Genomic DNA, 22,922 nt, shown 5'->3' with positions numbered 1-22,922 from the left:
GATCGTTTTGTTTCAAAATCTCTGACAAGTAACCGTTTCTTCGCTTCATCTGGAGGAGAGGAATGATCACGCAAGTCTTTATACCACTGATGCAACACAGCTTCTTCCGAGATGAGACTCCAAGCTTCTTCCCGATACTCGTCCAATTTTTCTTTTTGACTCAGCATCAGACATTTATCGTGTTAACTTTGACTGGGATGATCATTTTGACATCCATAACAATCTTTCTTGATTAATTCCGTAATTTTTTCTGCTAGGTGTTTGGCAAAACAGAAGACTAAATGCTAAATGTTGTTCTTGTTCTGGCCATCTGGACTTTATCACTATGTCCTCTTTGTCTTTGTCTTGGGGTTCTACTTCCACGGTATCCTCCCATTCCACTTCCATAGATTCTCCACTATTCAAAGAGGGATTACAGTCTTCCATAGTTTATAATAGTCTACAATGACTTCTCTCAAACTGTTGATTTCTATGGTATTATCGAATTCGGCATACAGGATGACGTTCAGCGTTTTATTTACAGGTATTGGCTTTGCAAACTGAAGTTCAACACGAATCTAACCGGATTTTATAGGGTGTAAATGACCCTTGTCGCTGCCTTGGTCTGGGGTGAAATGAAAGGCCCACAAAGTGTAATCTTCTGCATAATCCTCATACGTAATGCCGTGACTGGTTTGGGTTCCTAACTGTCCCATGGATTCGTACAGGGAAAAGTACGATCTTAAGTAATTCTTCTTCTCGTCACTAAAGTCAGGCTCGAAAGGCCTGGTACACAAGGTTTTGCCATCTTGACTGACTTCGACCTCGGACGCATTGTAGTGCTGAAACTCAAAAGGATTTTCCTCGAAGGCTCCATTGAAGGCTGTATTTTTGACGATACCAATGATCAAACGTTTGGCTAACTGCCCTTGGAACAGATACTGTTTTATCACTGATTGATGTCCAACGGGAATGGTGAAAGTTTTCACTTCCTCGCGTCATATCGGATACTTGGTTGTCGTTCTGCTCAAAGTGTGACTGATCTTGTTTCCCACTTTAGATAACACGTCCACACGTCGCACGTAGAGTCTGGCTTCTTGGATGATGGTTTTGTAATAGACAGCATCACTTATCAAATGGAAAGCGGCACTGATACGATTCAGCAAATACTTCTCTTGCAACCACATGTCTAAATGCAAATGATCCATCAGTTCTAAATTTTTGTTGGGTCCTTTGATTTTGTTTCGTCGGGCGTTGAATCTTACATTGTGGTTGTGGTCTTTATCTGAAATCAAATCGGTATCGTCAAATCATTTCGCTGTGTCAGGTTTCCATACCACGCAAGCATGCAGTTCTTCGCTTCTTTTCCGTACGTCAAGAGATTTTCCAGGTACGCTCGGTAAGGGTAAGTGTCCATGCTGTTACTGACCGGTTTGTTATTCAAATACAAACCAATTCCACTGACCAATGAATGCATGAAATTATTGACGGGGGACACTTTATCTTCGTCCTTTATATCAGGACCGTCCGTCGATGTGTCGATCACTTTCACTTTCAAGTACAAGTAACTGCTATTCAGATCGATGTAATCTTCGGGCTGTCTTTTGATTTCAAACTCGATGGGAGCTGACCCTGAGTCCTTTACAGAGGATCTGGGATGAAATTCGACCCATTGGGATTCTTTCATCGTCATCACAGTGGGCGACATGGCAAACAGATCCAGATCCGACTTGGAACAGGGAAAAGACTCGATGCATTTTATTTTTTTGTCTGTGATATTTTATTAATCAAAAACGTCTAAGTCTCGAGCAGTTCTTCATTTCTTTGTCTTTCTAGCTTTTTGAGTGTGAAGTCTTCTGAAGGGGTGTTTTCATCGTCTCTTTCTGCCTTGTCCTTGTTGTGGCGTAAGGGAATCAGAAATGCCTGACTCGGCAGCTTCCAGGGCATTTTTAGGAGGTTCTCGTCGGCCCAAAATGTCTTTGCCTGTTCGAAGCAAGACATTTTTGCCTGCTCTCATGAAAGGTTCTTTAGGGTTTTCTTTGTCGATGACGACATTTGGAGAAATTCTTAACCATGCTTCAATGCGGCATCTTTTAGACATGCAATGCTCTTGTCACCATCGGTTTCAACACCGGGGCCACTGAACGAAAGGCCGATTTCAACATATCCCCTAAACCATGTCCTCGCTGTCGAGCGACTCCTCGGTACACTGGACACATGACTTACAACTCGTTAGAGAATCGTTTTCGAAAATGGAGTTTCACCGTGACTTTTCCTTTTGAGAATGGAATATTTTGTCAAAGATCTCCTTTTATAGTAATGTTGACAGCGTTGAAATACGACTTACTAACGGGTAAATAGTGAGGATGTACAAATTCGCGGTGAACGTGATAGGTATTTCCACCTTCTTGGTCATAGGTCGTGGTAGAATCCACCTTGAAAGGAATGACACGCAGTAACAATCAATATTAGTGTTGATCTTCGGGCTCAGATTTTGTGCTACCATCTATGGATGTCCACCCAAAATTTCAAACAAACTACCATTAAACCTGATGGACAACGTGTCGGTATCCTGAAATGTTATCAGTAGCCGACAAGCCACTTTATGGTACTCAATCTTAACACCTTTTTGGCTCTATTCAACGCTTTGCCAAGTGCTAATTCGAACCTGTCAGCAATTGTGTCCAACAAATGTTCACCGCTAAAATAATAGCCTGACGCAATTTTCAATGTCTAGATGCTGAATGATGAATTGCTTCCTGACTTTGTGTCACCTGAAAACCCGATTTTATTCATCTCTTCTTGCAACTGGACGTTCAGGATTTCGACCTGGAAAGAGTTTTGAGTTTCAGTGATGTTTTTGATCTGTGTAGGGTAAATCATTTCCACCAAAACCACTTCCCAACGACATTCGTGATCTAATTGGATGGCCAGAGGTAATTTGGCCGTGTAACATCACAAAGTATTATTTGGAAACGCCTCCATGGATCTGTCACTGGGTAGCGTTAGGTAAAATTGGTTGTTGATATTCATAATTCCCGAGTTCTGCTGTCCGAGAGATCACTAGAAGAGAGAGGAGTGTCTCCGCTCAAAATGTTGTTTTTGGAATGATGACTGACGTTAGACGTTTGTAAAGCAATAAAGCCGTTTTTCGTTTCCATTCGATTTAAATTGTCACGTCTGAGATTCTGGAACTCCAGAGGTCCATTTTATCTTCTTGGTCCTTTTTATCTTGCTCCCATGAGTCTGCCAACATTGTTCCCAATACTCATTTCAGCAAGCGTCCTAACAACAGAGGAAAACTTCCTCCGCGTTGTACCAACTTCTTTTTTTGACGAATGGGTATTTTCTTTTGAACCATTTGGAGAAGAACGTGACGATATTTGGCTAAGCATTTTTCTGGTGTTTAGACAAAGGTATCGTGCCTTTCAAGACGTTCAAACATTATTCGCACATGGTATCGATGACATCTTTGGAGGCGGTTCGAATGAGGTTTTTCGCATTGGTGGAAAAGCTTTGGACAGGACGGACATCCCCATATTTGACTAAACGAGGAGGCAGTCCTTTCCTTTTCTTTCCTCTGGGGTTAGAAGAGGGATGACTTCTGGGGGGGGGGGTTGACATGTCTGGATGCTCAGGAGCACAAAAACACTGATTCACATTCTTTGCCTCAGGTCTTTTTTATACTGGAACGCGTCGCCACTGATTGTCTTTAGGTCGTATCAACTTGATGACAGGCATCAGGCTCGTAGAGGGGTTCTCAGAGGACTAAATCAGGACAGTTCTTGCTTCGACAAATCCAGTAACTCGGTAACATGCCCGATCTCTCTGGATCTTTGATTTTGGGTGCAGATACCTTGTGAGCAGCTGCCATTGCAGCTAAAGATGAGGAGGGTGTCACCGCTGCAGGAGAAGATTTTGGAGACGCGTGTTTAAATTGTTTCATCAACTGAGGAAGAATGGGTGTCGAATTGGGCTTGTCAGACATCACCAACAACAGAGAAGTGGAAGAATATGAGGCTACTGGAGATGTGGCCACCGTCGCTGCCGGTTTCCGAATGTAAGGTTGCGACCTGGTCTAAGTGTCTCTCTAGCAGATATAAACTGTTTTCTGAGGGCTTTTCTTTTTCTGGGAACCTTTTCTTTTTCTGTTGGCTTTTCTTTTTCTGGGATTGTGACCTGGTCTTGACACCGTTGCTCTTTTTCTTCTTTGGGGTTCGTTTGGCTTTTTTGGGAGGGGAACTTTGGAGGCATTGGGATCCCATTTTAAGAGGTAGCAAATGATGACACGTCCTAGACAACCGCTACCTCCCGGTTTCAAAATGATTTGCTTTTTTATTTGAATGTCGATGCAGCGATCGGCTAGTTGTATCAAGGCTACTTTGTTTCGATCAAAAAAGCGTTTGGTTTGACGAGGAATGTTAATGAGGCCTTGCAGTAATTGACGTGCTGTCACCGTAAACCATCGTAAGACTTCTTTGAAACTGGCTTTTAAGACACGAATACGTACTTGTGGATTTTTATCGCGACTGATGCCGTACGAGACTGGAACTAATTTGACGGGAAGATGAGACTGAAGGGACGTCATGTTGACGTTGTGTGAGACATATCCAAAGTGTCCGAGGTTTTAATAGATTTTATTGTTAAGTTGTCGACGAGGACGTGTACATGACAGGCCATCCATCTTGTCACCAGTCTTAAAACTTATGGGTCTGAAATCGCAAATAATAGGGTCACGAGTAAAAAGGCGTGTGGGGTTTGAGTGGCATCGTCATGCGCATGAGTCAGCCAAGGCGTTCCTAACTGTTTGGCTAAGACTTGCACTTCCGATTTATATCTAGGGCTCTTAAACAAGACCACGTAATGAGCATTGAGACTGATGGTGCGATGGGCTTTACTTTATTTAAACGAATTTCGGGTAATGCAAATGACACTGGCAGTAATTATGATGATGATCTTTGCGCGTAAGCCATAGTTTAATTCCTTCGTCGTCTTCTCCTAACATGTCGTAGAAGGGTTTGACTGGGGTCAGACACGATTCCGTCTTCTTCGCTAGGAATGCCTTCCACAAGTACGATGGAATCGCCTTTACGTTCTCGCAAGAGGCCACACTTTGTAACACCACACGATCGATGAGGTGGACGAGCGATAAAATGATGTTTATGTTCGATCAAACGTTTGACAAATTCGGCTTTGCCTGAACCGCTAGGTCCGGCAATTTACATGTTAAAGGAATGGCAAATATACAATGCCTCCCAACTGGCACGATCTAAGTGTTCGTCGATGACTTTGAAAGTGGATGAAGAAGAAGCAGAGACAGCATAGTAGCCATAGTGCAAGGAATGTCACTTTTGACACGAAGACAGACAAGACAAGAGTTTTTATACATTTTTCAAGACACGTTTATTGATTTTTTTAAATGGAACAACACGAAAGACAAAAATACATAAAAGCCAAATGGGTAAGTACAGCAATAAAAAACACATCATAACGATCAAAGTTGAATATAAATAAGTCCTTGTACAACATGTTTTTTTGGTAACCAAGGCATCCTAAGGACCGTGTGTAATGCTCTCTCTACATTGGGTACAGTCGCACAGGCTTCCTCCAGGAATGGCCTTTTGGAAATATCCATGACAGTCCTGTCCTGAAGGGAGTAGTTGTCCTCGGTGGCGGGGACTTCTAGCACTATCACTAACACATGTTTAAAAGTTACTTTTTTCACTGGATGTTTGAATTGAAGATCACAACTCTTGGGCATAATTGGCCATTTCTTTAGTCCAAACCTCGAAATCCCAATTTTTCCAGTCACGTACATCTGTCCTTTGAGATTGTAAGTTACAACCTACACACACGTAGCCGTACACACCTTCAGCAACTAAACGTTGACGAATCTTTTTTCCCCATATAAGCCGAGAAGTATCCAGGTGAAAACGCAAGGCTTTTAACAAAATGAGTTTCTCGTGCTCCACACGTCGACCTCAATTCAATGGATACAGTTCATGTAATAAGTGTTAGTAATCCTCCACTGTCTGAATACTCTCATTGATTTCCTTCCACAGAATTTGTTGTGTCACGAATGATAAAGGTTGGGGCATGGTAGCCCGTTTTAATATCCTCTTTTATCGGAGGTAAGAAGTGTACTTTTTGCACAAAATAGATCGTACTCCAGTAGTGAAGCCAAACTTTTTAGTTCCTAGTTCACACACCACACATTGCACAAAAATTTCCTCTACAGACAAAATTTGCGTAAAAGATTTTGGTAATCCTCTACTTTTTCTCTGGAACTCGTTGTAGTACGGCCAACTTGTAAGTAGAAGGATGAGTAGCCACCAAAGTCTTCTGGTGGTCGTCCAGTTCAACAAAATCTGACCATTGGAAAGTTTCCAAATGCATCAGTCCTGTTATAGCATTCAGGTACCAGTGATTTAAACATCGGTGACGTAACGGATGCAATTGTTCTTTGTATTTGACTTGTATTTTAACCAGCTCTCGGTAAATGCGTTCTCTCAACTGCACCGGCAAATCACGAATGTTCTCTTGTAAATTATCCATTATCATGTCAGTCAGTATTAATTTATTTAAAATCTTCTCCTAGAGCGAAAGTAATTGACATAGTGAGTAATTTCTGACCACTTCCATACAGGGGTCTAAAGCGGAATAATCACACGAACTCAGACCTGATCCAGAAAAATCTGACCCGTTTGTTGACATTTTTCACTTTCCTCTTGAGAATTTCTTGTCACAAAAGTTTTACAGTCACCAATTGAGATTTTGTTCTGGCAAGTCCCTGCCAAACTTCCTTGTAGATCTCTTGCAATTCGTTCGAAAATCCGTGAATATTATTTTTTAAATGGTGTTTAAATACTTGTCTAGGTGTTGTCCAACGTTTGACTCCTAGCCAATCTGGTTTCTTAAACGACATGGTATACCACTTTCATGACTTGGTCCTACTAAAAGTAGGTAGTGGCAATCGGAGACCATCGAGCATGTTCCAGGTATGCCGCGTCTTTCTGCTCCCACTGGTGAAGTGACACACCGCAACTGATGCACTTGACTTTATTCTCATCGCCCAAGTAGAAAAATTTTATCTGGTTAACTCTTCTGGGTTAAGGTCCTCCCAGATATTTAGGCCATTTTCCTTTAAAGATTTGGAATCGACTTTCAAAGTCGCAGTATTCAGGCAAACCCACAGGGAACGAATATTCATCTATAACAGGCTCATTTCGATAAGAGTACGGTGAAATCCGCAGGAGTTTGCTCAGTTTTGGATGACATCCTTAGGGTGGTAGACGCATGGTCTCACGTGGAGGTTGACATTGACAATGAAAACCAGTAAAGAATCAACGATAACGAGTGGCATTTCTTTCGCATCCGTCATGTTTGACACGCACAGCGTCACTTTCCATGGTAGGTATGGTAGTATTGGCAGTCGTAGCTATATATACTGCATCGCTGAGGTCACAGCGTAAGGCATCGATCTCATCGCAAGGCACAACATCGCACACCACTTGAGAATCACCGAGCTTGAATGATGTATATTTAAAAGGATTCATCTTTCTCACCTGGTCATGATAGTGACAATGAATTATTGGTCTTGGACGTTGTCCCTTTATATATATATATATATATATATATATATATATATATATATATATATATATATATATATATATATATATATATATATATATATATATATATATATATATATATATATATATATATATATATGCTGGCCAATATTGACGTGTCCGTACGGCAAAGTGAAGTGTTTGGAAAGCCGAACTCTCTTATGGTACATTATTTGATAGACCTTTTCCAAAGGCCGACTGACGATTTGGAAAGTGGGTAAACGTACAATCTTGCGTGGTTGGTAGGTGGTCACTTTAAAGTTTCCATCCTGTCCAGATTGAAAGGATTCTTTCAATACGCCAAAGTTCAGCACTCGACTGGTGCGATAATTGATAGTCAATCCTTTCACTTTTCACTCCTTGTGCACTTCTCCTTGTTTGTCCCGGTATTCGTAGCCGTAATTTTTAGGACCGCCGCTAGCAAAAGTTAGAATCTTGTCCTCGGGGTGTTCGTCTGTCCAGGCTCTTAAACTGTCTCATTCGATGTCAGGGTGACGTTGACCTAGGCGATCGATATAGATGCAACTGTTCGTGTCAAAGTACAGTGCACGATCACCTAACAGTTCTAAAGCTTCGTACAATTTTAAGCGATCGTAGGCTGTCACGTATGGCGCAATGATTCGTCAGCTTCTACAAAGTCCAGTTCTTCTTCGTAATTGACTAAGATCAAGTCATCACGAACGACGTCCACGGGTTTCGTGTATTTGGTTTTGTCGTGAATAATCTGAAAGTAACGGGAAGGTTCTGTCAAATACTATACCTTGGGTAAATACGGTTGTTGTGCCATTTTGCCCCACAAGAAATTTAACATCACTTTGGCAAAATATCGCCTTCCTTCGTTTTTCTCCACGTGGTCTAAAGTGAGGCCTTCCTGCTCCAAGTATTTCTCTTCGAATTTCATTTGGTCTTCGGGAGTGTGGCACCAGAAAGGATAGCCGCTGGTTTCTTGTTTCGGTTTAAAAAAGGCGTAGTCTGCTAAAATGCTTTTCTGAGTCTCGTCGCCTTTGTGGTACTGTTCTGTCTTGGGAAAGTGGTAATTTTCGTACACTTATAACAGTTGGTATCAATTGTCCAGAGCTTTGAACAATTCCACGCTGACCCACATTCCCCTCAAGGCGCGTTCTTCCTGGGTAAGTTGACATGGTCGGTCTTGGTTGCACGTTTCGGCTCAAGTACGGCACAAGGGAAAAATCAGTTTTCATGGGAATGGTGGGTTAAACGGGATAGTACAAGTCCGTGGAAGGCAAAACTTTGCACTTTATCAATCCTTCGTGGTCTAGAATGTTGTTCAGGTCAATGTGTTCCGTCAGCAATCGCAGGTGCCCTGAAGGAAAGCGACAATATTTGCAAACGTATGGATACAGCGAATACACGTCAAAGTATTTGATTTCTTCTCCTTTATAATCGTCGGCTTGGTACAGCAAAGGTATGACATTTGTTCTTCCTGCGTACAAAATGTACCGCGGGTTCAGTGGGTCCACCAACTTGTAACTGTCCACGATGCGTTTAAGCTCACTGAACGGTTTTCAAACGGTGATCGTACTAATTTTCCCACATTTCCACCACTTGGTGTAATTGCTGTTCTACCTTCAGGCTCCGCTGACAAGTGGTCTGGTACAAGTCTTCCATGGTCCGTTGTAAAAACTGAGTTTAGTGTCACGTTCAGGGTAGCAGAGGGGACATCCGTGAAATAGACAACCGTTAAACTCGTACACAGTCTTGGGGTTTTCTATGTCCAAGCCATCCACCGAATACGTTCCGATGGTCTTTTTCGCCTTATCTGTTGAGGCCATGTTGGATTCATTTGTCTTCCTTATCGCACAAGTAATGTATCCAGCGTAGGACTTTGACTGAGTATTGATGTTTGACAAAGTTGATTGTTTGAGGGCTGGTGACAGCCACGGTGTTTTCAGGCATGAATCGTTGGCGGTACACTAAGGAACACGCTTTGGCAATGTTGCAGGCTTCTTTCAAATGATCGATCCATCCATGTTCCATGAACAGTTCTCCAAATATTCAACAGCAACGCCGTGAAATGTCCACGTCGGAACGACAATACGTTAACACTTCTTCCTGAAAGTATATGGGGTCCGAGGTGTAAGCCTGGTACCAAGCGTACAAAGCTTCCCGTTGTTCGGTACGCATGTTGTCGGGGTCGATGTCATGAGCCTCAGGCAAATGGGATAAAACGGCGTGTTGATTGGCTTCGGTATTGAAAAAGTGTGCAAATAGCCTTTGGCCGTTTGAGGGCTTATGAAAACTATGGTGTTTTCGGGCATGAATCCTTGGCGGTATACTAAAGAACACGCTTTGGCAATGATGCAGGCTTCTTTCAAAGGATCTGTCTCTTCGTGCTCCATGAGTAGTTCTCGAAATTTTCCACCGTATCGTCTTAAAATGTCCACGTCGGAACGACAATACTTCAACATTTCTTCCTGAAAGTCGAAGGGGTCTGAGGCGTGAGAGTGGTATCAAGCGTAGAAAGCTTCTCGTTGTTCGTTGGGCATGTTGTCGGGATCGTAGTAGTGAGTCTCAGACAAATAGGGTAGAACGGCGTGTTTATTGGTTTCGGTAATGAAAAAGTGCGGAAAATAGCCTTTTGTCATTTCTGTCATTCCAAACGTTTTAGACATTCAACTCAAAGGCATGGCCAAGTAACTCGTTGAATCTTTAAACTGCACTTGTCCCACTTGCATGGAAATGATTTTGGCTCCGTTCAAAGTCACTTTAGGACTTTCGGTACTTTATTCCGTATAGTATCTGAAAAGAAACTGTCCATCGTATCCCGAAAAATTGTGAGCTATTACCGTGGCATGGCGATGACAATCTCCATTGCGTTCGATGTCCTGTTGGCTCCACGTCTCGTCGATGGGGTCTAAGATCCATTGGACGAAATCGGTCAGCGTGTTCGGTCCCCGAAAGATTTTTTCACTCCCTCCAGGAATCTTGCTGTAGTGAGGGGAAAGACTAAAGATATGTTCTTGGATGCACTTCTCGCACGCTCGATGAGTCACGCAGAAATTATGAATGTGATTGCCAATCTCTTGCATGCATTCGAAATAGAAAAAGACGAAATTGCCTTTCTTCTGGTCATCTTCCGTCTCGTCCTGTTTGGAATGGTAGTTTCGAATGTTGCACTCGTGTTCAAAGTCCAAACTTTAGTGACAAATGTGACATCGTTTCTTTCCTGAACATATGTGTTCCTTGGCATTATTGGTACGTATGCCATGTCCACACGTAGGGCACACTCTCAGCAGTTGACAAGCACTTTTCTGCTGTGAACCTTGCGTCTTCATATGTTTTTGGTAACAGGCAGGGCTGACAAAAGTGTGCTGACAAGCAGGGCAATGCATGTCCTTCGTCCAAACAGGGTTGAGAGGCCAAACATCCTGAGCATTTTGAGCCACAATGTTTGTGTTGCTCTCGATTCTTATAGTCATAGTCACATATCTCACAGTAATAACTGTATATCAGGAATGGGGCGATACTGGTGGTAATGGCATCGAAATGTTCAACCGTTTTGCCATTTTTGCATTTCAGGAATGCCACAGGATGTGTCTTTGGAGTTCTGCTTCTTTTCGTTGTTTGGTACGACTCAATTTTTGAATAGTTTGCCAAGCTTTTTTCCATTCTGCCGTGTCGTTCTTGTCAGTATACGTTCGTCCCACCAGGAATGATCAGGCTAAACATGTCATGTCTGGTCTTGATAATTATTAATTGTTAATTTGGACGAGGCTAAACTTGATGCTACGAAGGTCGTCCACCAATAACACTTTTCTGCGTCATGCCCCTTGTGGAAGAGATACGTGAGTCATGAACAGTGTCGATTTTTCATCGGTGATGCGAAACTTGTCGTTGGATTGTTGCACGTGTTGAATCTTGTTGATGATTTTGGAAGGTGTCAGTTCTGATGGGCTGCTAAACTCGATCCAAACAGGGGACTTCAAACTGTCGTGATAAATGGAAGGTCTCAAGAGATCGTCTTCTTTGGCTTCACAATATTGTTTCAGTGCAGTTAACAAAGAATCCCACACCTCGGTGATGAAGACCTCTTCTTTCTCCAGCGGTACGTTGGACTTGAAATCTTTAAACTTCACCGTGTAAGTGTAAGCCGTCGTTCTAAATTTTCTAGAGGAGCGCTTTTCCGTCTCTCGAATGTGGTAATAGTTTTTAGGGTTTACTAATGGTGGTGAACTTTGGCTGGGTGTAGAATCTCTGGGTCTGGATTCTGGCTCACTCATGTCATGTTCAAAATCACTGGCACGAATCTGTGCCAAGATTTCAACTACTGTAAGAGGCGATAAATCACGTTTCTGCCTCTTACTTTCTTCTCCTTTCTCTACGAAATGATGCGATCGTTTCATCTTGACTGCAAAACGTCAAATGATAACATTTTAAACGCCATGGTTCTCTTTATATCCATGTCAGACCAGCGTATATATAAAGGGTGTGTCTTCCCTGCCAATATTCATTTCACTCTCAAACCGAGCAGAACCATGGAAGAGCCCACACAAATCAGAGCTTTGCGAGGTGTCATAAGAATTTTTTTTCAGACGAGCAGACGGACTACTCCCCCTCCTTTCGAAATAAAATTCAAGATATTTCATATATCTGTAAGAAGAAAGGACATTGGGCTACAGAGTGTCCAGACCGTCCATAAAGCAATACAGGTGTCAGAAGAGACAAATGTCAAGATACATGTTATCATTGTCAAGAAGAAGGACATTGGTCTTCCGAATGTCCTAAGAAACAACAGGAGCAAAAGGAAGAGAGGGGTTACGAACAGGGAGAAGAGGTACCCTCCCCAAAGGTAGAACCCAGACACGCACAGAAAGAGAAAAAAAGAGAAGAAAATAAGACGAGGAGAAAGTGAGGAAGAAGAAGAGGAAAATCCTGTAAAGAAATTCAAAAAACAGAGAGTGTGAACAAAACATAGAAGAAGTCTATGGAATTTTTAAAGTGATGTGTTGTGATATTGAATTGAATTGTAAAATTTGTTCTTAGAATAGATCAAGCAGAAAAAGTAAGTGTCTCTTGACTTTGAAATTTTAGAATATGGACCTACACTCACGCACTCACTCTCACACGTACATCATGGGTAGAAGAGGGCTTTTGAGTTTTAATTGATTTTGGCAATTGAAATGCTATCTCTTTTCAAGAGAAATGGGTGGCCCTGAAAAGGATCGTTGGCTATTTGTTTAAAAAAAAAAACTCAGGAACGGGAAGTAATCATCTTTAACTGCCTTAAGCCTTTGTCACGGCCAAGGCTTACTTCTGGACTTGCTCCTGTCAATGATGATTTGGTAGAAATCACTACGTAGTAACAGGGATGGGTTGTTTGGCTCCGGAAGGTCTTTTTCTCTTGGGTCGTATTAAAGAAGTCTGATACATTTTTTCAAACTCCTTAACTCTGATAAAATGTCTAAGAGTACCGTTACCGTTTGACTTTCACTGTCCTTCTTCTCTCTTAGATCTTGTTTCTTCTCTGCAGCCTCTTCCTGTCGTTTCCTTCTTGCTTCTTCTTCTCGTTGTTGCTCTTGAAGGAGAAAAGCTTGTTCTGCTTCTTATTGCTGCTGTAGACATTTCTCCAATTCTTCTTTCTGTCTCTGTTTAAAATCCTCGACGAGTGGTAAAGAAGGAGAAGGTGGCGAAGGTACTGGTACCGGAAAAAATTCTTGAAGAGAAGAAAGAAAATTGACTAAATCCCAATTAAAATCGACCTCTTCTGCAAGTAGGTCTGTGTTGACTTTGGTAGCCGCTGCTATACCATCGCTTCTCGTCTCCACGGCCGGTGCGCCCCAATTCATCGTCTTCTTAGGTTCAGTCATGTTTAAAAACTCTGTCACATGGATTCACTGCGCACAAATTCTAGCCTAGGGCACATATATAGTGAATGTGTCCTCACATGTAGCTCTCTTCGGATTGGCTGACAGACTCTGCCCTGTGAATGAATTTTGTAACGCATGTTAGGATTGGTGAATAAACTCAATCCCGTTTCGATTCCGCTCTTCCACTATAAATAACCACAGTTCACTACATTCCCTCTACCTGTTTTCGTCACAAGATGTGGACTAACGTAGAATCATCTAACCTCGTATCGTCAATGCTGTTCCGCACGGACTTACGCATGTATGTCAGATCATCATGGGCAATTATCAGAATCACCGATACGAGCGTTTAGAAAAGAAGAACTTATGTGGAGAGACATGGCTGTTTAATGAGAGTTCTCATCTACGGTCCAGAAGTCAGAAGAAGTTTGAGGAAGAGAAGAAAACGTATGCGTTGCACTCTATGTTAACGGAATGATGTTAACGAACAACCAAAGGCCCTTGTCAGGGCATCTCATATGCCTCGAAAAGATTTGCTTTCTTGCCTAATTTTTTTTTTGTCGGTTGTAAAAAAAATTGTTTGTATGTTGTATATTGTATGTGTTATCTATGTCTTTGTCCCGCCAAAACGTTCTAGGGTTTTCCCAGCTCTTTGGTCCCGATTGAAGTCAGCCCCTTGGTACATTGGCACCAATCTTCAGTACTGTGACGTCACCTTACCTGTTCCAATCTTATTGTCCGTATATAACCCCAACCTTTTGTCCGTATATAGTCCCAACTATTTGTCCGCATAAATCTTGTCCGTATACAGCCCCACGACCTTTTTGAATGCATTTTCCATTGTCCGTATACAGCTCCACTATACTACTTATGGTGGTCACGAGCATGATTTGCTATACAAAATTAACGGCTGTGAATTGCAGCCTCTTGTGAAAATTCGAATTTTTAAAAAAATCCACTTGTTTCTTTTCATTATTCTTGTTCTGGTCTTCCTTTAACGCTTCTTGAGTTCACTGACACATCTTTGAATTTAAAATTGATGACTGAAGTCCACAATTTGGTCATAAAACGGCATCTTTTCTTTCCTTTGCAAATGTTTGATTATTCGTTCTAACAAGATGTCCGCAAGTTACGCATACTTTCAATACTTCACAAGCACTTTTCTGTTGCTGGAATTACTTCATGCAATTTTGTGTGTCACAGGCTGGACTAACCAACACTTTTTTGCAAGTAGAGAAATTAGTTCTTTCTTGTCCTTCTGGAGTACAAGGTCTGGAAGCTAAACACCCACAACATCTCTACATGAATATGTTACTAATAAAGCCTGGTCGCATTGCTCACAATACTCAGCGTACCAGAGAAATCCTGTAATAGTTGCGGAGGCATCGAAATGATCTTGATGACGATAAACATGAATGTGTTTCCTTCTGAGAAATCAAACCTTGAAACAAGAGAGCTCCACGAGCGGCTTGAGGGTATGCTTTCAAAGTAAAACAAGGTACATATGTCTTGAAGTTTTTGCATTTAAAAAACTCCACACTGTATCTGTTTGGAAATTAATGCATGCTATAAAAAGAGTTCTGCATCTCTTCGTTATTTGTCCCTGTCCGACTGTCTGTTGCATTCTCATAATCTTTCTTATTCCACTGTATTGATTAGTATTCTCGACAGAAGTTCAAGCCACCACGATGGCATGGGCTAAACACGTATGATCTTGGTCGTTGTTAATTTGGACGATACTTCGTTTGGTATTGCGCAATGCATCAGCCGAAAAACCTTAACTTCGTCCGATACATCTAGGAAGTAAAACGCGGGTCATGTGAAGAGAGGGTTTTCCATCGTTTAAATCAAATTCATCATTGGCTTGTTGAACGTTTTGGATTTTGTCGATAATTTTGGAAAATGTTAATTATGCCAGTATATTACATTTGATCCAATCAAGAGACTTAAAAATGTCGCGATTGATGGATTGTCTCCAGCGATCGTCATCTTTAGCTTGTCACCATAGTTTAAATGCCTCTAACAATGATTCACGTAAATTTTTAGTGAAACCCGCTGATGTGTCTGGTGGCATTTGAGATTAAAACGCACCTCATCGTGTTCGTATAAGCTGTAGTTCGAAATTTGTTGAAAGTCACATTTTGGGTCTCTCGAATGTGGAAATAATAATATTGTGTGTTTGATTGTTATCAAAAGGTGTGTGTTGAAACAATATGCCTTAACTTATAAATTTTAACCCTTTACATTTATTAACATGGAACGAACTGTAACATTCCCCATGTTATCATTACATATCTCGTATGACCCCATAATAAAATCCCAATGTTAAGCATACGGACATTTTTAACATAGGATTTTCAGTTTTGACCTACAATATTTCCCCATTTTTTCCCTGTATAACCCCCATATAACCCCAATGTGTCCAATATTACAAATGTTATACATCTCTGTGTTTTTAAAACAGAACCAAATCACTCATAATCGTCCTATACTTCAAAATGAGACCGTCCTAAATCAACGGAGGCAAAATCGCACTCCTCAACATTGTCAACCTTATAAATTATGTAATGCTTAACATTCTATATTTGCCAGTTGTATCTGAAGGGCGAGCGACTGATTTCTATATTTGTGATAGAGTTAGTACGCTTATTAACACTTTGGAGAAAGAAAAAAAATTCAAAAATGGCGGTGGTTGGTAAGTGTTAAGGAAACAAAAGTTCTTTAACATGCGTTTTCGTTTTCCCTCTTGAAACCTTTCTTTGCTTAAGAGAGAGAGAGAGAGAGAGAGAGAGAGAGAGAGAGAGAGAGAGAGAGAGTTTCCCGAGCCGCTGGAAGACCCGAGATTAGCAAGACGAGCAGTTGAGGTGACTACCTGCTGAAAGTAGTACGCTTACATATACCGGCGCGATAAAGCCGACCCATTGAAGACGCAGTCATGATAGCTGGACATAGAACACAATTAATTTTACTATATGTTCTCTACATTTGTTTCTCAGTACTGACCTTTCCACTGTGTGACAATCAATACAAATCATATGTTAATCTAAAATACCTTCAAAGATGACTTCACGGTGAAGTTCTCGTCAAAGGTTGACCTGCTCTTTTTTGAGATGCTGGACTGTCAACAGAGCAACATGTAAACAGAACACAGATTTCACTTCCGGATCATCACCAAGGCCTTATTACTCACTGTGCACTGTCGCCGAAATACACACTGACAACAACACCCTGAGCTCATATTCTCAAGAATAAACAATTACCTTTAAATCCCTACCAAAAAACCATAAATAAAACTCTTCTATCACCACCAAAATGAGAGAGGGAAAAATGTTCTAAAAAAAAAATAGACTAGAACTACATTCGTAGGTACTGAACTGGAAGTATGAATTGTAACCCGATTCCAGCTTCCGGGGACAAGCTTATTCGAAGGCGACGCAGTGATTGAACGTTGTAATAGGAGCAGTATGCTTGGCGGAGGAAACCTGGGCAACCCACAAAAGCTGAGTTCACCGCTGACTTCTGCTTGGGAAATGTAGCACTATATGAGATTCTATGTTGGTTTTTTTTTTTTTTTTTTTTTTTTTAAAGCCCCTTTCGATTACAACTCCTCCAGGATACAAATGCGACTGTTAGAACCACCATATGAAATCCCAACTATTGTATGAGCTTGGAAACGTAAGTAAGATCACTAAATTATTGAAGGATACTTTAAACCCTGGGTTGATTTCAGGTCTTGGATACATTAAGTACACTTCATACACAAAATTCTAAATTTCAGTGAAGTAAATATATTTTGAAATAGCTTGATTGTTGCAAATGAAATATGTGGCTAACACATGAATGGCTGATAGGGGCAGCCGAACTTAGACAACTGAACAGAATTTTGACAAAAAGTGCTGCTGATGTTTTGTATTATGATTCCTCCGCCACTTTACGGCTTCGGAATGATCTTTTCTAACTATGCCTCTAACGGACAGAAATTAATTAGTACGCCAAGCAAACAATGAGTTAATTACTTGCACATGACTGAAGGGCAGAACATGACTAAGACCTAAGATCAATTAGTCAATTGAGAGAAGCCTTATTAAGGTTAGAAAGTATAAATCGCCTCTTGGGCTGGGTAAAAAAAGGCTATTATTCCCATGCCAGATATATCCAGAGGGGGAAATGATTTTCCGAATGGGAGAAATGTTAGAGATGGGGTCATGGAAGATCGGAGCAGCAGAGGAAGAGGAAAAGAGTAAGAAGGAGTATGATCGGAAAACTCCCGGACGACAGGTGAGAGAGGATTCAGTAGATGTGCGTAATGGTCAGTAAGACTGCGTGTTGATCAGTATATGTGAGTGTTAGCCAGAGTATATGTTTAACTTATGGACATTGTATAACAATGTTTTTTCCCTTTCCGCTAAGTGATTTTTTTTTCTTACCCAAAACTGTTTAAAGTCATGACAACAAAATAGAATGAATGTCATTTTTCACAAGAAAATTTATTGTTGTCTCCATATAGCCATAGCAGTGTTAAATTCCACTTTAAGCATTTGATCCATTTTTATAGCAAGAACTAACATCTTCAAAAAATGGCTTTCATAATGTTAAGTCATGTTGCCACCATAAAAATATTTGTGTCGCCATGTCGCTACACTGTACCACTTTCACGCATCAATAAGCAACCGTGACTTGCGCCTCACAATAATGGTGGCATATGATTGCTAAGAACTGAGAAACAGAAACAGAATAAAACTTAACTCATTCCATCTTATTTTGTTTTTTTTTTCTACCGCCGTTTGTCTTTGCTGCTCGTGTCTGGCTATACATGTATAACTAATAAAATTTCATAGTCATCCGAATACTGTTATTGTTTTCATCCTTTATCTGTTCTTTTTTATTAAAAATAATCTGTTATTGTCATCTGCGGTTTTTTCCACAATATCTGAATATATATCCTGTAAATTGTATTCATGACTAAATTTTATTAATTATCTTGAGGTAAAATTTCTCACGTGCATGGTTTCTGTTTTAAGATTTTAAAAACGTAAAATTGCATAGGATCTATAAATATATGTTTACGTACGTGTTGCCATTTACTAAAAATAATATTAGTGGTGAACATGATGACAAGTTTCGTGCTTCTTCTCACTGGAAAGATCTGTCAGGTTCTATCTTACAAGAATTAAGTTAATTCCAATTGGATTGGTTAATTCGTGTGAGTTCTTTTATGATGTTGCTGATTTACAATTTGTCACGTAGGAGTAGCGAAAATAAGCATGTTTTACCTTTTGACTTGTATATAAGTGACTAAGACTGGACAATTTTCTCATTCTTATTTCTTGTGTTCTTGTTGTAACATGAAGTCTGCAGACGTATTTGATGTTGTATTTAGACATTATTTGAGATGAAAAACATTTGTTTGGATTGTTCGGCGGAAATAGAAAGTGCTAATTTGACAATGTCATTATTCTGGGACTGTTGTGATTTATTCAAATAAATTATGGACAACGCAATTTTGACACGTCAGAACTGTAGGCGGGCCAGTATATTCTTGGATCTGAATTTTTTACGGAACATTTAATTCCTTTTGGACTTTAATAGAAGATTATTAGGATCATTTTGGATTCAATTCATAATACTGTAAGTTCATCTTAAATTAAATTATTTGTTAAATTGGACAAACCTTGTTGGTTTTGCTTCTTTCTGTTACTTAGTTTATGATCATAAAGTCGGAACAGTTTTCACCTCTCACCTCTCAAGAATTTAAAACTGAAAAATATGGACGGACGACATACAGGTACATGACACTTTGTATAGCAATAATCCTATAAACGGGTTAAAAGATACTGGCATCCATTATATAAGATACAAGATGCAACAAAATTATTTAACGTTATTAGTCTGTGCAACATAAAAGCACTAGCTCTTGACAAGCTATTTTACCGACATTATGCAGTCTTGATAGTTTTTGCTGTCAAGTGACACTGTTTACAGATGTAGGATATTATATAAGGTAGTAAATGAGAAAGCCTACACCGGAACGAAAAACCGCAATTATTCAAACCAGTCTGTGAAATTACTTATTTTTATCTTTTTTTAAAACTTAAATATTTTTAAATATATATTTTTACCACAAAATAAAATAAATACAAATTTAATCAAATATAACTTGACAATGTTTTGTAAACATATAGCCCTATAAATATAATCCGCCCCTTCATTTACATAGAATCAAATATGGCTGCTGCGTGTTAGCAATATAAATTACACCAACCATGTTATCGTTATTTTGTTCTTTGTTTGTGGATCAAAGAAGGACATTATAACGCTTAATCATTTGGGAGTAAAAAAAAACAGATCATTTTAAGGTAGAAAAAACAATGTAGTATCTTAGTAATGGAGATAATATTAGCAGAGACTTTTCTTAATAGTGGCTCACCTTCTCTCAAAGAAGGTTGGATATGTACAAAGGGACTTCTTAACATTTGGATTTCTTTATATATGAAACAGGGATGAGTGAAAATATACAATTCCAAGATATGCCTGAGAAGATTGTTACGCAGTCAGACTGTAAGGGGGGTCAAGGAGAGATTCTGACGGTCAACGTTTTTTCTAATACAGATGATGTCGACCTGATAAAATCCCGTCTTCGAAGTCAGTCGGCAAATAGCACAGGATCAGCTTCAGAAGGTCGCCATAATCACAATGTATTATTGGATACACTGTCAAGTAAATCTGATACGCATACGAATATGTCAGAGATTCCAGATCTTGAGCCATTTGCCATGTACTCGGACACCTCAGATGCATCAGATTCACTTTGTCAGTCAACAGAAACACTTATAGACAATCTGGATATCACTTTGTTCCATAACAACTTTGAGGATACTCGAGTTCATGATATGAAAACAGAAAGTTCACATGCAAGTCTTGCTGGAAGTCGGCTAAGTGATCCTAATGGGGTTACTTCCTTGTCCAGTTTAAAATCTGGTTTAGTAATATCACCCATATCATTGACACAAGACATCCCTGTTAACATGGGATGTGACAATAAGAGAATTTCCTCTGTGCTTGAAAGCTTGGACCTTCAGTTAGTGTATTTGCCAAAGACAAAACAGCTTGTGGCTGCAAAAACTGTAGAAACTGGCACTGCCACGACTAATGGCTTGTGTGACAAGCAGGAGGATTATAATAAAATAAATGATAATACTCAGTGTGATGGTGACTCTAGTCCAGATATATCTAACATGTCAGATTCTAGTCCTACAGGTAGTACCACCAGCTCCCCATCAAAAATGTTCCAAAATGGCTCTTTAGATGGCAAGTTTCTTTCACAAGGAGGACTGGATGATACTTTGAGTATGAACTGTGAAACAGACTTTCTTCTTAAAGTGAAAGAACCAGATCAGTTGACTTGCGGAAGTTCAGAGTTTGACATACATTTGCCTAGAAATTGTACCAATGGTTCATTAATGAGAACATTTACTGATGCATCTAGTCTTTCAAGTATCAGTACTAGTACAGATTTCTCTGTGTCTGCAGCCTCACTTGATGATGCAGAAGGAACTGGTCTGTGCATTGATACAGGAGATGCAGGCTTTATGGAAATAAATCTTCATTCAAGAAATTCATTTGAAAGGGCAAAAAATCCGTCACAAGACAGTGGATTTGAAGACCGCTCTGCAAAACCCAAAAAGAAGAGCCTTACAAGTTTTCTTACAAGGTAATAATCCTGTGTTCAGATTTGTACAGGCCTTTGTATAAATATCTATTAAGGTGGAAAAATCCATTTCCCTAGTACCCATGAGAACTAAAAGTTAATGCTGAGCAGTCAGTTTTCACAATGTGAAATCATAGTTGATCTATCAGTGAATTTTGTTACCAAATGATAATGTTAAAAATATAATGCAGAGTCCCTTGATTATATTGATTTAAGTACAGTAGTTAAGTGGCAACACTAATCTATATGTGACAGTACTGAGTGGACCCTTAAAGAAACAAGAGTTGTCAACATTTGTCTTGCTATATAAATACACCAACATTAGTAGCCGTCATTCATCTTTGGCTTGTTACACTGAATGCCTGTTATGTATTATGCTTCCTCATTGCCTTGCAGAAGAAATGGACAATTGCTGTGGAGTAGAGGTGCACTGTATTAATCTTGATTCACTGCTGTATATTTTCAGTTAGTACATAATCACTATACTTTTTCACTTACTGGTACGTTCTGAAGTTGTCAATAAGGAATATACATACATTCAAAAAATAGCTGTAACTGTCGCATATTAATGTTGAATTTTAATAGCAGCAATACCTGACTCATCACAATTGTGCAGCTTTTACTTTTTTATGTCAGAGGTTCTTGTCTGTTTGAATACATCCTTTCACAGAGTGAAGTATTCTTTATAAGACACACTCCACTTAAATGACTTATGCACCTGAATTGGCTATATGTGAACAAAATTTTTTTTCAAGGACACCATGTTAATGGGTGTTTGTTGAATCTGTGACACGAGAAAATCTCTAATGCTTTATGATATTATGGTCTTCGTTCAGCATATTATCTAGGTGTTACAAGTATATTTTTATACCATTTAACATGCCATTAACCCCCACACTCATTCAGAATTGGTTCATTAAGGGTCCTCTTGGGTACACCCCCTTTATTTTCAGAATGTAGTTTGTTATAGGTAAGTCTTGCTGTCAAGTTATAACCCAACATAGTCCTACTTTAGTTAAAATGAATTTATTATTCCCTGAAATAATTGATTGAATATTAATTCAGCGTGTTTTCTATCACCATTTTATTTTAAATATGATGTATGTCACACTGCTTGGTTATTATGTGTGTATGCATTGCTTCTGGATGACAATAAAGGTGAACAACTGAATTTAATAAGAAAAGGAAATTCCTCATGAATGAATCATTCTTTACCTTGTGCAAATATACAGGGTTGTATATAGAATGCAGTACATAGGTGAGTCTTGGATGTGATTATTGTTCTCATTAAGATGGCTTGGTTCAGAGAAAAATTCTTTACATTATGCAAATACACAAGTTGTATATTGCACATATTCCATACAAATATTGTATATGATTGTTGCAGTAGTAAACATTGATCCCATGTCTGCCTCAGCAACTTCCCTTCTTTTTTGAGAACAAAAGTTGTCCAGTATCGACTATCAAAAACTGCCGTTTCCAACAATTTTAAATTTGTTCAGGGCACATCAGTCAGTTCAGATTCATACCTTGCCAATCCCATTAAGTATTTTCAGCTTCAGAGACCTCTTATGCCCAGAATATATTTTGTTTTCTATGGTCTATAACCAGCCCCCTTTATGAACTTCTGAGTGAGGCTTACTTTAGGACCTAATATGCAAGACTGTATTTTATTCGTATGACATCTGTGATAAGACAGAATAAGATTTATGCAATTACTGGCAGTCTCAAGTTCATTGGGAATTTCAAAACCGTTCTCACCTTTGAACTGGG

General features: G+C 39.7%; 1 protein-coding gene across 2 annotated transcripts in view; it reads left to right on the top strand.

Moving 5' to 3' along the window:
- The first annotated feature begins 19,665 nt into the window (after positions 1-19,665).
- The window catches only part of LOC149794730 (TBC1 domain family member 12-like), a 73,656-nt gene continuing 70,399 nt past the window's right edge, over positions 19,666-22,922 (top strand). For both annotated transcript variants that reach the window (XM_089964344.1, XM_089964343.1), the window contains exon 1: positions 19,666-21,152. In XM_089964344.1, the coding sequence (XP_089820470.1) occupies positions 19,942-21,152 (1,211 nt within the window). In that variant the 5' untranslated portion in view covers positions 19,666-19,941. The remainder of the gene's footprint in view (positions 21,153-22,922) is intronic.

This window comes from Sinohyriopsis cumingii, chromosome 7 (genome assembly GCF_028554795.1).
Source record: "Sinohyriopsis cumingii isolate HCF-2022 chromosome 7, ASM2855479v2, whole genome shotgun sequence".
In the NCBI taxonomy this organism is placed as follows: Eukaryota; Metazoa; Mollusca; class Bivalvia; order Unionida; family Unionidae; genus Sinohyriopsis; species Sinohyriopsis cumingii.
This window is presented reverse-complemented; position numbering and strand designations above follow the sequence as displayed.